Source organism: Grammomys surdaster, unplaced genomic scaffold (genome assembly GCF_004785775.1).
Source record: "Grammomys surdaster isolate TR1022 unplaced genomic scaffold, NIH_TR_1.0 126185, whole genome shotgun sequence".
Classification (NCBI taxonomy): domain Eukaryota; kingdom Metazoa; phylum Chordata; class Mammalia; order Rodentia; family Muridae; genus Grammomys; species Grammomys surdaster.
Window position 1 is genome coordinate 4,041,231 of NW_021620991.1, and position 13,057 is coordinate 4,054,287.

General features: G+C 49.2%; 1 protein-coding gene across 1 annotated transcript in view; it reads left to right on the forward strand.

Annotated features, from left to right (window-relative positions):
- The window catches only part of Camta1 (calmodulin binding transcription activator 1), an 825,029-nt gene that overhangs the window by 279,083 nt on the left and 532,889 nt on the right, over positions 1 to 13,057 (forward strand). The window contains exon 4 of the mRNA XM_028757982.1: positions 2,158 to 2,225. Within this exon, the coding sequence (XP_028613815.1) occupies positions 2,158 to 2,225 (68 nt within the window). The remainder of the gene's footprint in view (positions 1 to 2,157; positions 2,226 to 13,057) is intronic.

Sequence of the window (13,057 nt, forward strand, 5' to 3'; positions counted from 1 at the left end):
TCTGCATCTATGTATCCATCTCCCTCCCTGAGCATCTATGTATTCATCTCTCTGCCCACCCATCTGCTCTTCCATCCACCTGTGCATCTGGCCACCCACCTACACATCTAGTCATCTACCTTCCCGTCCATCTACCCACCCACCTGTTCACCAACCCATCTACCCACTCATCCTGCATCTAATAGACGTTTTCAGGTTTCTCCCTGTGCCTAAGGACACCATTAAGTCCTGTGAATGCATCAGCTATGACACAGCCCTTACTCTTGCATGGTCCAATGGGGATGCTACCGGAGTAAACAAGCAATTAGGATATGCAGTGATGAATCCTGCACACTGAGGAAGGTGCCGTGGGAGAGTGGAGGATGGATGACCAGGGAAGCGGGGCTGGCCTGGGCATGGGGTTATTGACCTATGCTGAGAGCCCAGGGGAGGATTTTTCCCAAGGAGAGGAGACAAATGTCAAAAGGCACAGGGACTCATTCTTTCTTTGGCTAAAAATCAATGGTAGGAACTTGGACAAAGAGGTAGTTGCCTCTGTCATTACTTGATGCTTCCTGAGCTCCTTTTGTAGGATACAGTCTTCCAGGCTGTACTGACTTGGTCTCTTGTTTCCAATATGTGTGGCAATGGACATTCACTACTATGGTGCTTTGAATATGCTTAGCCCAGGGAGTGGCACTATTTGGGGGGGTGGCCTTGTTAGAAGAAGTGTACCACTTTGGGGATGAGCTTGGAGACCCTCCTTTTAGCTGTCTAGAAGACAGTCTCTCCTGGCTGCCTTTGGATCAAGATGCAGAACTCTCGGCTCCTTCTCCAGTACCATGTCTGCCTACACGCTACCATGCTTCCTGCCATGGTGCTAATGGACTGAACCTGTGAACCTGTAAGCCAGCCCCAGTTAAATGTTGTCCTTATAAGAGTTGTCTTGGTCATGGTGTCTCTTCATGGCAGTAAAACCCTAACTAAGACAACTATGATTACAGAAGGTCTTGGTCTTCACTGGCCTGGTGGTCTTCGTGGCATGGCGGGTCATATTTCTACCTGTAACTGACCCGTATCTCTTCCTTCTCCCCCAAGGGGACATGGACCATTGCCAGTCACAGGGGTCAGATCCATTCTGTCCAAGCTCAAGATGCTCCCGGCCTCTGGGCAGACGGCCTGCTCTACTCTGAGAAGCTTGAAGCAGCTTCGGCTGCAGCAGGAGCTGAGAGGGAATGCCACCCCCATGTTCTGCATTTCCTTGACAGTCCACAGCAGCAGTCTCTGTGTCATAGTGCCACCAAGATCAAGGGAAATGTGTACCAACCCAACCTTAATTAACTTACAATCCCAGCCAATTTCATGTTAGCAGATCTGTTTGGATCTGGAAGTAATGGGCCATGTCACGCCTAAGAGATGGGGCAATGACTTACGCTAGTGACTCTCTCTCTCTGGCTTCTTGTAGAAATTATTAATAAATCAGCATTTCTATCTGTGATGATGTTGTTGTCTTTATAAATATTTAATTTACCTTCAGGTGCCCACATTTTCTCAGTCTTTGCCTGAAACTCAGCTGACTTGACTCTTCTCTGAGATTCTGTTCAATAGATCAAGCTAACAGTGGGAAAGGCTCCTCTCTCTCTCTCTCTCTCTCTCTCTCTCTCTCTCTCTCTCTCTCTCTCCCCCTCCCCCTGTCTGTTTCTGTCTCTCAGTCTCTCTGTGACCTGGCTCCAGGGTGGGGGTGGGGAGTCAAGCTGAGAGGATGCACCTCTTTGGTGAGGAAGCTGAAAGCTGTCCTGTTTCAGAGACGCTGAGTGCACGCCGAGCCCTGTTGTTGGCATGTGCTTCCCTCCCTCCGATGAATGGCATTTGGGACCTCAAAGGTTTCTGATGTTTTCTTTCCACAGAGAAATATTTTTTTTTGTCCTTGCCACTGACGCCTCCTTTGAAACCCAGGCTTTGATGGTGATTGTGTGGCTGGTTGAGTGGAAGGGGAACAGAGAATCAAAAGAGAAGCTGAGTCCGGGTCAACGTTTTTCTAGAAAAGTCCGAGTTCCAGCCTGGCCAAGATGCGCAGCAGCCGGGGGCGGGGAAAAATAACAACTTTTTTCCCTTCTGCTTCTCAGGGTCCGACATGAGCTAATTGTTATCATTGTCTTTTTATTTTTTCTGTTTCAGGAAATTGCGGCTTACTTAATAACATTTGAGAAACACGAAGAATGGCTAACCACATCCCCTAAGACAAGGTAATGTCCCCGTCACCACGGTTTCCCAACTCTGTATGGTGAGAAATAGATGATTGATTTTCGTGGATTACCGGATCCAGCCACTCAATGCAGGGTAACGAGTTGACAGGGCCATGTTGTGCTCAATGGCCTGTGAAGGGCAGCACTCATTAATTGGTCCGAGACGCAGGTAGTGAACGCACCGAGGAGGCTTAGATGCCGGGCAACAGCTGTCGGGCCTTTTCACAGGATGGCTCTGGGCTCCATCCTTCAACCAGGCACTCAGAAACTTATCAGACAGGTGCAGGGAGGGGGGCAATTTATTTTTGGGAAAGTGTCCACCTGCCATCAGTAGCAGATACTTTTTGAAAAGGAAAACTAACTTATCTACTGCCTGGACTTCGGTATGTTTTATACATCATTAAAGTTGGGTTACCCCGATTGCTAGGAGGGAGAGCTCCCAAATCAGAAGCAATGGCTAAATATTAGGCAGGAAATGTCCTTGAACCCACTAACTGCCACAAACACTTAACTTCTCTTGCCACCCGGGACTGGACGGAATTGGTAAGAATGTAGCTGACCCGTGTCCTGGGCACAGAACTGATGTGATTATAGACCAGAGATGGTAAGCCTGGGATTCGGGGCTCATTTTAAAGACAGCTTCTTATTTCCTGCGCAACTCTCTTACGATTTTACCTTTTGATATGTTTCACACTAAGCCGCCGGAGATTTGCAGCCACTCTCTTCCAATTGCTACGACGTTTCTATTAGCAGTGACAGGGCCAGGTGCTCACGTTATCTGGAAGGTGGCCTGCAGCGCTCTGACTGCAGGGCTAAGTCTAAGAAGTGGAATTCTCTGTCTGTGACATGTGGTCAAAGACAAAAGTCTTCAGCAATGACAGCTGGAACCAGGATTAGGATATGATGCATTCTGTGCAACCTTAGCCCTGCATGTGGCCCGTCTACCGGTCCCGAGCTATGGACGAATGGGTTCTGGCTTTTAGACTGTTCCCTCTTACTACGGGTGTAGTCATTCATTTTCTTGTTCCTAGGACAAAGCACGTGACAGAAAACCAATTTAAGAAAGCAAAGGCTTGCTCTGGCTCAAGGTCTGGGGTTAAACAGTTCATCTGGGCAAGGAAGGCAGGGCGACAGGAGGGTGAAGAGGCTGGGCCACAGTGAGTCTAAGGTCAGGATGCAGAGAGAGATGAACAGGATTCCAGCCCTTGGGATAGAACCACCCACAATTAAGGCGAGACTTCTCTCCTCCATTTACTTATCGTAGGAACTGCTAAGAAGCATACACGCGGCTTTCTCGTAGGCGATTCTAGATTCTATCAGGTTACTAATATTGATTGGCCTTGAATCCAAGTTGGAGAAAAGAACTATTTATGAGCCAGGGTGAAGTTCTCCAGAACATGGTGGGTTTTAAGCACTCACGCACTCAAGCGCGCACGCCCACACATACGCATACGCATGCGCACCGTGACCATGGTGCTTTAGAATGTAGCAAGGCAGGCGCCCTCTCTCACGTTTAAGCCCTAGAATTTGGGGATCGATTGAGAGGAGGATTTATCTTCTGGTCACACTGAACTCGGTGACCTTTTGGAGTATAATGGATCAAGAGACTCCTTGCCCTGAGGACCAGGGATAAGCGCGCAGGAGATGGAATGGGGGTTTCATACTGGCTTGGACCTGTCACTCATAGCATTGTGACAATTGTATGAAAATCTTAAACTCCTTAAAAAGCACCACATTGCTCCTTCCGTCTTTCCTTCCTTTCTTTCCTTCCATCTTTCCTTCCTTCCCTCATTTCACTCCCTGCCTCCCCTCCCCTCTCCTTCCTTAGATACCCAAGTGTTAGGATTACAGGTGTGCACCATCATGCCCGGCCTCCTCCCCCACCACCCCCTTTTCTTGTTTACTAGAAGTAGAGATCCTATCCAGTCCATCTTCCCTGGGTCCTCAAGAGCATCACAGGGGACATAACATCTGTCACCTGCTTCGCAGGTGTGAATGTCCATGTCCTTCACAGGCCATCGCTGCTCTGACCCGTGAGCAAGTTCCCCCAGCTTGCAGGAGGCCTGGACCTTGGAGGTGTCGGGCATCGAGTGGATTTCCTTCAGGCTCTGGGGGTCTGAACTTTTTTCCTCCAGGCAGAGTGAGCACGCGGACTCCTGTTATATTCTCATGCATGCTCTGTGTTTATGCTTGAAAGCTTCTGGTCCCCGGAGAAGGACAAGTTGCCCCAGTTGTTCAAGGACCTTCCTAAATTAGTTGTTGAGTTTGGATCCCCCTCCTCCACCATTTCCAGTATTGAAATTAATTGGTGCGGTTAACTGCTGAGTCCCTACCAGCCAGCCTCCTGGTATTAGGGAATTAATGGTACCAATACTCGGCTGAATGGGAAGGCAATACGAGTTCTGTTTGCAGCTACTGTTAATTTCATTTTAGAAAATTAATAAGAATGAATTGCACCGTTGACATTTATAGAGTTTGCTAATAAAATGATACATTGTTTGTGTGGAAGAATCCTTATTAAATTAATTGTTGTAATCAGTCCACATATAGATGTTGGTGTAGGAACTGCGGAGGGACCCACGTCTGTCTCCGAGGCTTGCTGGGGGCATTAGGGACAAATATCGCCCTTGCTCAGATCAGATCTCAACCCAATTATAGAGAAGGCCCCGGAAGCCCCTTACACCTGTTCATAATGAGGTGTGTTTCCAGGATGCTTCCAGGGGTGAGGGTCTCAGGGTGGCAGTGCGGCCGCCACAGGGCTCAGCGAGGAATGCTCAAATGGGCCGTATTGTGCTATAAGGAGCTGGGATCTTAAGTCTGAAAACTTAACCTCGGGACCATCTTTATTTGGCCCTGGCTGTGCGTTCAGCGGGATCATGGGATCATTTGGAGACTGCGGGGCCTCCACCCTCCCCACCCTGCCAGGTGGATTCATGACCTTGAGTAGAATCCTCCCTCTGTCTAGAGTGTTATACTCCCTCCTCCCTCAGGCTTTAGTGTGGGCGTCCCCTTCCTCTGTGCGGTCTCTTCCAAATCCCACCCACACCCATCCAGAGAGTCCCCTGCCTCTTCTAGGGGCTTGGTGCAGTTTCACAGTTTTTCACCCATGTGTGAACAGAGGTTTCTTCAGTTGCCTTTGTTCTTACGTAACCCAAACGCCTGCCACATTCCCTCCATGTGCACAAGTGAGATGAACGGGACAGGTAAGAAGTAGAGCCATGGGTGCTGGACACAGGGGTCCCAGACTCGCTTCATCTTGTTCTTTCTGCACCAATCTAGGCCCAGGACTGGCCAACATGCCGGCTCTGCACTCTTCAGCACTCGCTATGGATTTGGTGCTGTGTTTTAAAATTGATACCATAGCTGAGGAGATGACACGGAGGTTGCGAGCGGTTTCTGTTCTTCCACGGGGTGCAAGTTTGGTTTTCAGCACCTGCACTGGGTTAACTCACAACCACCTGTAATCATAGCTCCAGAGGATCTGACATCTTGTGAGAGTTCTCTCTCTCTCTCTCTCTCTCTCTCTCTCTCTCTCTCTCTCACACACACACACACACACACACACACACACACACACACAGAGAGAGAGAGAGATGAGTCTTAAAACCTGTTCCACAGCTCTGCCAGGAAGGGAAGGCCTGGAAGACCACAGGACCTACCAGACTTAATGGCGTTAGAACTGGGATTTGAACCCAGGAACCTAGCTCTTCATCTCCTCTTAACATAGCTCATGGTGACAGGGAGTAAGAAAACAGCCAGGGAAATTGTTCTACTGTTCCTCAGTAGCAGCTGGGAGATGTAGGTGCCAGTTAGGGCCTCCTCTATGGGCTGGTGTGGCTTGACTGTGTCAGCCAGGTGGGTCTCCCGGGTGTTTCTTGGGCCAGGTTCCCCCATTCCCACTCTGAGGTGCAGGCAGTGCATGCTGGGAACAGGCCCTGCACAGGACTGGGTGCAGGATACAGCTGAGCAGAGCATGGTTTAGAGACCCTGGTAATTTATTTCCCATCCCCTGGGAAGCCTACAGCCTTCCCTGTGAGCCCGGATGGGCGAGGCTTAAGATCGAAGTGAGAGCCATCTCTTCCCAGGAATCCTATTTATGCTGGCGAGAAGAGAGCTGGAAAACTGCATTCGTTATCTAATTAATTAATTGGATTGATATAGATAGCACCTTCACACTGACACAGAGGGGCCTAGTAATAGAATTTTCCTATAATGAACACTAAATGCTTTTGGTCAGTAAGCAGTAAAACTCTGAACAGGAAGACGGAAGGCAAGAAGATGAGGGTGGCGGCTGGCAGCAGGAGAATGTGGGGGTTCTGGGGTTCCTTTTATCCCTTTCAGGTTCTCTTGGCCTCACATCGGCTCTTCCTCACCTGTAATGATGGTGGACATTTTGTCTTGGATGAGCTTCCTCCTCTGAAGAACACTGATACAAACCTCTCTCCAGGGCTGCTGAACGTCATATGTTACCTCAGCTTTCTTCCTCCTCTTTCCCCGAGTCATACCCTGGTTTGCATCATCTGATGTCTCAGGTTCTCCCAAGAGCTGCTTTATTTTCAAAGATCAGCTCAGCTCCGCCCTTCCCTGTGGCTCCTTTAGTCCCCTGACTCTGACTGGTCACTCCCCTGTTGTGAGTTTATACTCCCCTCTGCTTTCTAAAGGCACAGAACTCCCTGCTGTTACCATGTGCAGGGCGCTGAGATCTCTCCGGCATGCTCCTGCTCATAGCTGTACGTCTTCGCCACCAACTTTCCTGTCAGCCTTGTCTTACATCAGATCCTGCTTGAGAGACTTCCCAGGAGACAGGGTTCTAATTCACTAGTGTTGTCTCCCAGTCGCAACATGTCCTGCTCAGTTTATACCCCTGATTGCCCAGCTCCAGGTGCCCACTGTGGTTAGAATAGAACAGACTGTCCATCATCTTTCTCACTCCCATCTTTGCCCTCAGGCACCACATTGGTTTCTCACATCCAAACGAGGCTGTCTCTCATTGGACATCTTCCCTGGGCCTGGCAAGTGCCCCAAGCCCACCCTCTTTCTACCTTCCTAAGGTTTCCTTTGCTTATATCAGTGGGTCTTATGACAGTCTGTCCAGAGTTGTAAGTCTGCCTCCCAGTGAGAAGGCAAGTTCCCAAGGATAAGGCCAGGCTGCGTCTTCGGTTTCCTAACAGCTTGGTACTGAAGCGTCACTTTGACAGGGGTGTGTGCAGTATGCACAACTGCTATAGTACAGTGGGTGCCTTGGAGGAGGAGACCTGGCCATCAGGGCCCAGAGGTGGGGTCAGTCTTAGAGCTTGGGGGCCTGACAGGTCCTGTGAAGTTGGTGTCACCTTGCTCAAGTCCGGTGTAAATGACAAAGGAGATGGCCCACTGGTCCCTTTGAGCACCAGATCTTTAGGTTGGATAGTGATGACTCATTCCTAGTGAGAGTGCCCAAGTGACCAGACACAATGATAAAAGCAACACAGATTCCACCAGGTTGCTCCAAACATCCCAGAGCAGGCGAGGTGCTGACCTCACAGACTGTCACTACATACCTGAGTGACAGGGCCAGGTACAAAGAGGCAAACCATGGCACAGTTCCACTTACATGAGGCATCTGGAAGGGTTAAATTGGGGGCTCTGAAAGATGACTGATTTACTTAGTCGGGGGTGGGGGGATTAAGAGAACAAATGTGTTGGAACTGGACCATAGTGCTATCTGTACATGATGTGGCAGTGCTTGAAGCTACTGTATGCTCGAAGACAGCTAAACCGTTGACTCTTGTGTTGCCTATGAAATTTGACGTTGCTGCTGCAGCTCTTCCTCAGTATCTGATGAGGAGAGTTGGTAGGGTTGGAGCTGTTTCTGTGTGTGCTGGGGGAATGGTGGGTGGTGCCAGTGGGGAGGGCATTCTCTTACCCAGGTATTGTGTAAACAACTATCTAGTCCCATCAGACAGGTCACTGAGGACAGACCAGTGCAACAACCCGACCCTGGTCTAGCTTTATGAACTAAGGAATGGATGGGGTTACTTACAGGAGTATGTCTGACTCAGAGGCAGCTGCATCACTGGTGCATGAATGACCCTTACAAAAGTATTGTCCCTGGATCACTGAGTGGCTTTCAGGCAGACAGGCAGGCTGGCTGGGGGAGACTTTCCTCTCCCCAGTAATTGTTACTGCTTATGTAATCTCGAGAGTCTTGTCATTTTTAGGAGTTTCCTAAGCCTTGTGTGTTTTATTTCCTGAGACTTGTATGTTTCCTTCACTTCCTGAGTCTCTGGAGTTTCCCTCCTCCTTCCCTCAGGGAATGTTTCAACTCTGATTAAATGGCTATATAGCAGCAGGTCAGTTTAGGGATCTTCTCCAACTATAAATGGAACAACATTCCTTCCAACATGGTGGCCTTTGTGCTGCACTAGAATGGAGTCCTGCTTACATGAGCTACATCACAGGTGACGGGACACATTCCACATATGTGAATGAACAAGTACAAACTATACTACTGTTAGCAAAGCAGCAAGTGAGGCACCAGGGAGTGTGTGTTTTGGGGGCCTTTTGGGGAGCCCCCTCACTGCCTGAGGTACCTGTCCTCTGGGGTTGAGGGGTGATCTGTGACCCAGATCCTGATTAAATTATCTGATGGCTTACGGTGGTGCTGGGGACCTCTCTAAGCCCTGTGTAGAAATGGGTCTCTCCCAGATCCTGGTTCTTTATTTGGAATTGTAGAATGCCAAGTGGAGAGACAACATGAAATCCAGCCCCTAGGAACTCCATCAAGGTCTACTGAAGTGGCCAAGACAGAGGCAGAGTCTTCCAGCTGCCTAGCAGGGAAGGTTACCACCTACACTGGGCTTTGTTGGAGGACTGGTGAGCTTCCTGTGTCCTCAGTTATACCTCGCTGCTTGTGGAATTGGTAGCACTGATTGTGTGTGTGTGTATTTATGTATGCATATTTATTTATGAATGTGTATCTATGTATGTATGTGTATGTTTATATATGGGTATATATGTGTTTATGTATATATATATTTGTATATGCATGTATATCTATGTATGTATATCTATGTATGTGTATATATATGTGTGTGTATGTATGTGTATCTATGTGGATATATATGTGTATGTATGTATATCTCTGTATGTGTGTATGTATGTGTCTGTGTATGTGTCCCTGGATGTATGTGTGTATATGTATGTATATGTATGTGTTTTATGAGTGCTCTTGGTGTGAGTGCTGACTGTTGGCCTCATCACATCCCCCCTTTTTCCTTGGAGCCAGGTCCTATCTCTGGTGCCTGCTGCAGACACTGATGGCGGTATCTGTAGCCTGCTGGGGTCAGACCGTGGCTAGCTTCTCATTCCTACTGTCCATGCTCTTCCATTATCTCAGCTTTCTTTAAAATATGTGAGCACAAGATCAGTGTGTCAAGAAGTTCTAGGCTGCTGGTGAGGAGAACCAGCCTCGTGCCTGCCCTCTGGCCCACTCCCGTTTCTCCAGAGAGACACTTCTTCCTCTCCGGGTCCTGAGTCTTACCTCCAGATTTACAATGTGTGTGTTTTCCTCTCTTCTGGTGGCATGGCTGTTATCTTCTGACTGTATTGTATGCTCTGAGGGTACAGCTCTCTTCCTGTGCTAGTGGATGGCCTTCCTTTCTCAGGATGTTCTTCTTGACAGAGATGGTGCCTGACTCTCAGTTCCCCTCACTTCCCTGGGGGCTGGAGGAGCTGAGCTGTGTGTGAAAGTGGAGATGTAAGAGGGTTTATCAAAGTCCAATGCTGTAGCTTCCTTAGGACGTGTAATGGCAGAGCCCACCTGGCATTGGCAGAAGGATGTGGAGTGATCACTCCCTGGGGTACAGGAAGCAGCTGTGGTCATTTCAAGAGCTACACATGTAAGCTGAAGGTGACATCTTGGGCCTTTCTATCTTCACATGGGTGTGACTATGTCTTTCTTGGGTTGCACTTGGATGGATGTCATATTTATGTGACATTGCTCATGTGATGCTGCCTTCTGTCCCTAGGCAGTGAGGACTGGTTCTGAGAGTTGGCAAAGCTCCAGGATGCTCACACAAGCCCTGGGATGCTGGCCTGCCATGCCAGGGGCCACAGACTACTCTAGGTCCTGCCCTACCCTGCCCAGTCCCAGGGCATGGCCTACTTGGCTGCCTTTGTTGCCTGTCAGACTCTTCTTAGCATCTTCGCTCCATCCTGTGCTGGAGAATTAAGGTTGTCTAGTGTCTCTTCAGTGTACCTGCACTGGCATCTGTCATGTGCCCCTGGCCAGTGATGACCTATTGCATTGCTGCTGGGTACAGAGTGGTGGCCTGGCCCTTGGGCTCACTGCATGGCAAAGTAGAAAAGCCTGTGTCCACATGGCCCCTTGGCGATCTCTGTTTCCATGTGGTGAGTAATTACAAAGGTCTGGATGTCCTGGCAGCATGGTCCCCAGTCCTCTCCTTTGGTCAGGAGGGGTTGTTGGCTTTGCTATTCTTAGCTTCCCCACAGTCTTTCTGTTGTGGGGCTATAAAGTTCCAGCTAAACAAAACAAAGGGCAGAACTCACTCCTGGTTCTCAAGCCCGGCTGTCCGTGCCCCTCCCTCCATGAATGTCACGGTGTGTGTGTTCTGCACATACACGGGCATTCTCTTATATGCACATGCAGAAAAACACAGCACGTGGGCACACACGACTTTCTGATTCATGCTAGATATATCCACACTCCACGATATAGCACAACATGTGCACACACATTTGCACCAATATCTAATACCCAATATGTACACACACATACATACCTTGAGCCATGAACAGACATGAGTACACAAACATGTACACATAGCATAACACGCATACACTCGCAAAACACATGTACGTATGTGCAGACACAAGCCCAACTACCCAATACATGTTCATACACAGTACACACATGCTTAAGTACATACAGCCACGAATACACAGCCATGCATACAAGCGTACACATAACACATATGCATACATATATAAGTGCAAACACATAATTCCCAAAACATACATATACCCAGTACACATGTACATATACATTCACAAATATACAACACACACATGCACATGTGTATGTGGGCATTCACATGCATGGGTATACACACACACACACACACACACATGCACGCACACACATACATACACACACACCCTTCTAGAGACAATCACTCCTTGTGATTAAAAAGGACTTCTGGGAATGTGTCCTTCTGGCCTCACTGTGGTTTAACTGGGAGGAGTTTCCATGAGAAGAGAAAATGTCTACTAAAAGAAAAAAAGTCTGTCCTGGCTGCTTCTGGCCTCCTCTCTGAGGCATCTCTAGGGGAGACGGACGCTCCAGGGTAGGGCTGGACCTGTGTCCTGGCGGAAACAAATCCTGCAGGGCAGAGAACAGGTCATGGCTTCTGGAAGGCTTAAGCTGGCTTCCCAGCACCCTCCTGCCTGTGATCTGTAGGATTTTCTGGGACAGGTTGTTTTCCTTTTGGCAGATAAGTAGGACTGGCATTGGGCTGTGGTGGGACGGAGTTTGTATGTGAAACGGCACCCGGTGCCCAGACTGCGGGATCAGCTATGTGAGCCTGTTGCCAGCCTAGGCAGAGCTGTAGAGAAAGGGAGAAATTATGCAAAGAGCAAACTTGGAGGAGTGGAAACAGACGAGTTGTTTAGGTTTTAAGCCCGTGGTGTGAACATGCCAACCTTGCACATGTCCTGTAAGATCCAGCCCTCTGCCTCCGCTGTCACAGGATCCCATGATGCATTTGACCTACAGACATTGGGGGAGCTGTCCTCTGGTCCTGAGCTGGACAGAGTTCCATCTGGGGAAAGAGATATTGCCTTCATCCACGATTAAAAACAAACCCTTTTCTTCCAGAACCGCAGGAACCCGCATCCCCACCTCAGGTGGCTGGCTGTTGGCTGGTGTCCACTCCTCTGTTGCATCAGACAGTTCTCTGAGCAGCTATGCTATGTGCTGGGCTGGCCATCAGGATGGAACAGTGGATAAGCTAGAACGACTTCTAAGAAGTGGGATGCTGAGAGAGAGTGTAGAGAGGGGTGCCCCCTGAGCCAGTAGACTGACAGATGGGAACAATGGCCAGGCCACCATCCTGAGGCTGGGCTTGGGGTAGAGACCTGCCTGGAAGGACATGTGTGATCTTGCAGGGGACCAGATTATCACTGGTCATGGCTGTGTAGCCTATAGAGAGCCACAGTGTGACGGAAATAGGGTGTGTAAGACTGGACCCAAAGCTCTGACAGGATGGTGTAGAAGGAAGGTAGCAATGGAAGGGAAGCATGGGGGACTGGGGATGTGGGGGTGGGAGGTGGGGGCTTGAGGGGGTAGAAAGTGGGGTGTGTAGGCTCTCAGTGGAGAGTCTGACTACGGTGACTCAATAAGTGGGTGTTGGGGACATGGCTCAGTCAGTAAAGTCCCTTCTGAGTAAGCATAAGGACCTGGCTTTGAATCTCAACACCTATGTAAGAGTTGGGCCTGGTGGCAAACACCTGCCACCTCAGCGCTTGGGAGGCAGAGACAGGAGAATCCCTGGAGCTCACTGCCAGGCACATCTATCTGAATTAGCAAGATCCAGGTTCAGAGAGACCTTGTCTCAAAAACTATGGTGGAAAGAGATAGAGGAAGACACCCAAGAGAATCGACCTCTGGTCCCCGTGCGCAGTTCACACATATGCTCAAGCTCCTACATGCCTATACACATGTAGTCACATGGACACATACATGTATCACCCAAACACACACACACACACACACACACACACACAGAGAGAGAGAGAGAGAGAGAGAGAGAGAGAGAGAGAGAGAGAGAGAGAGA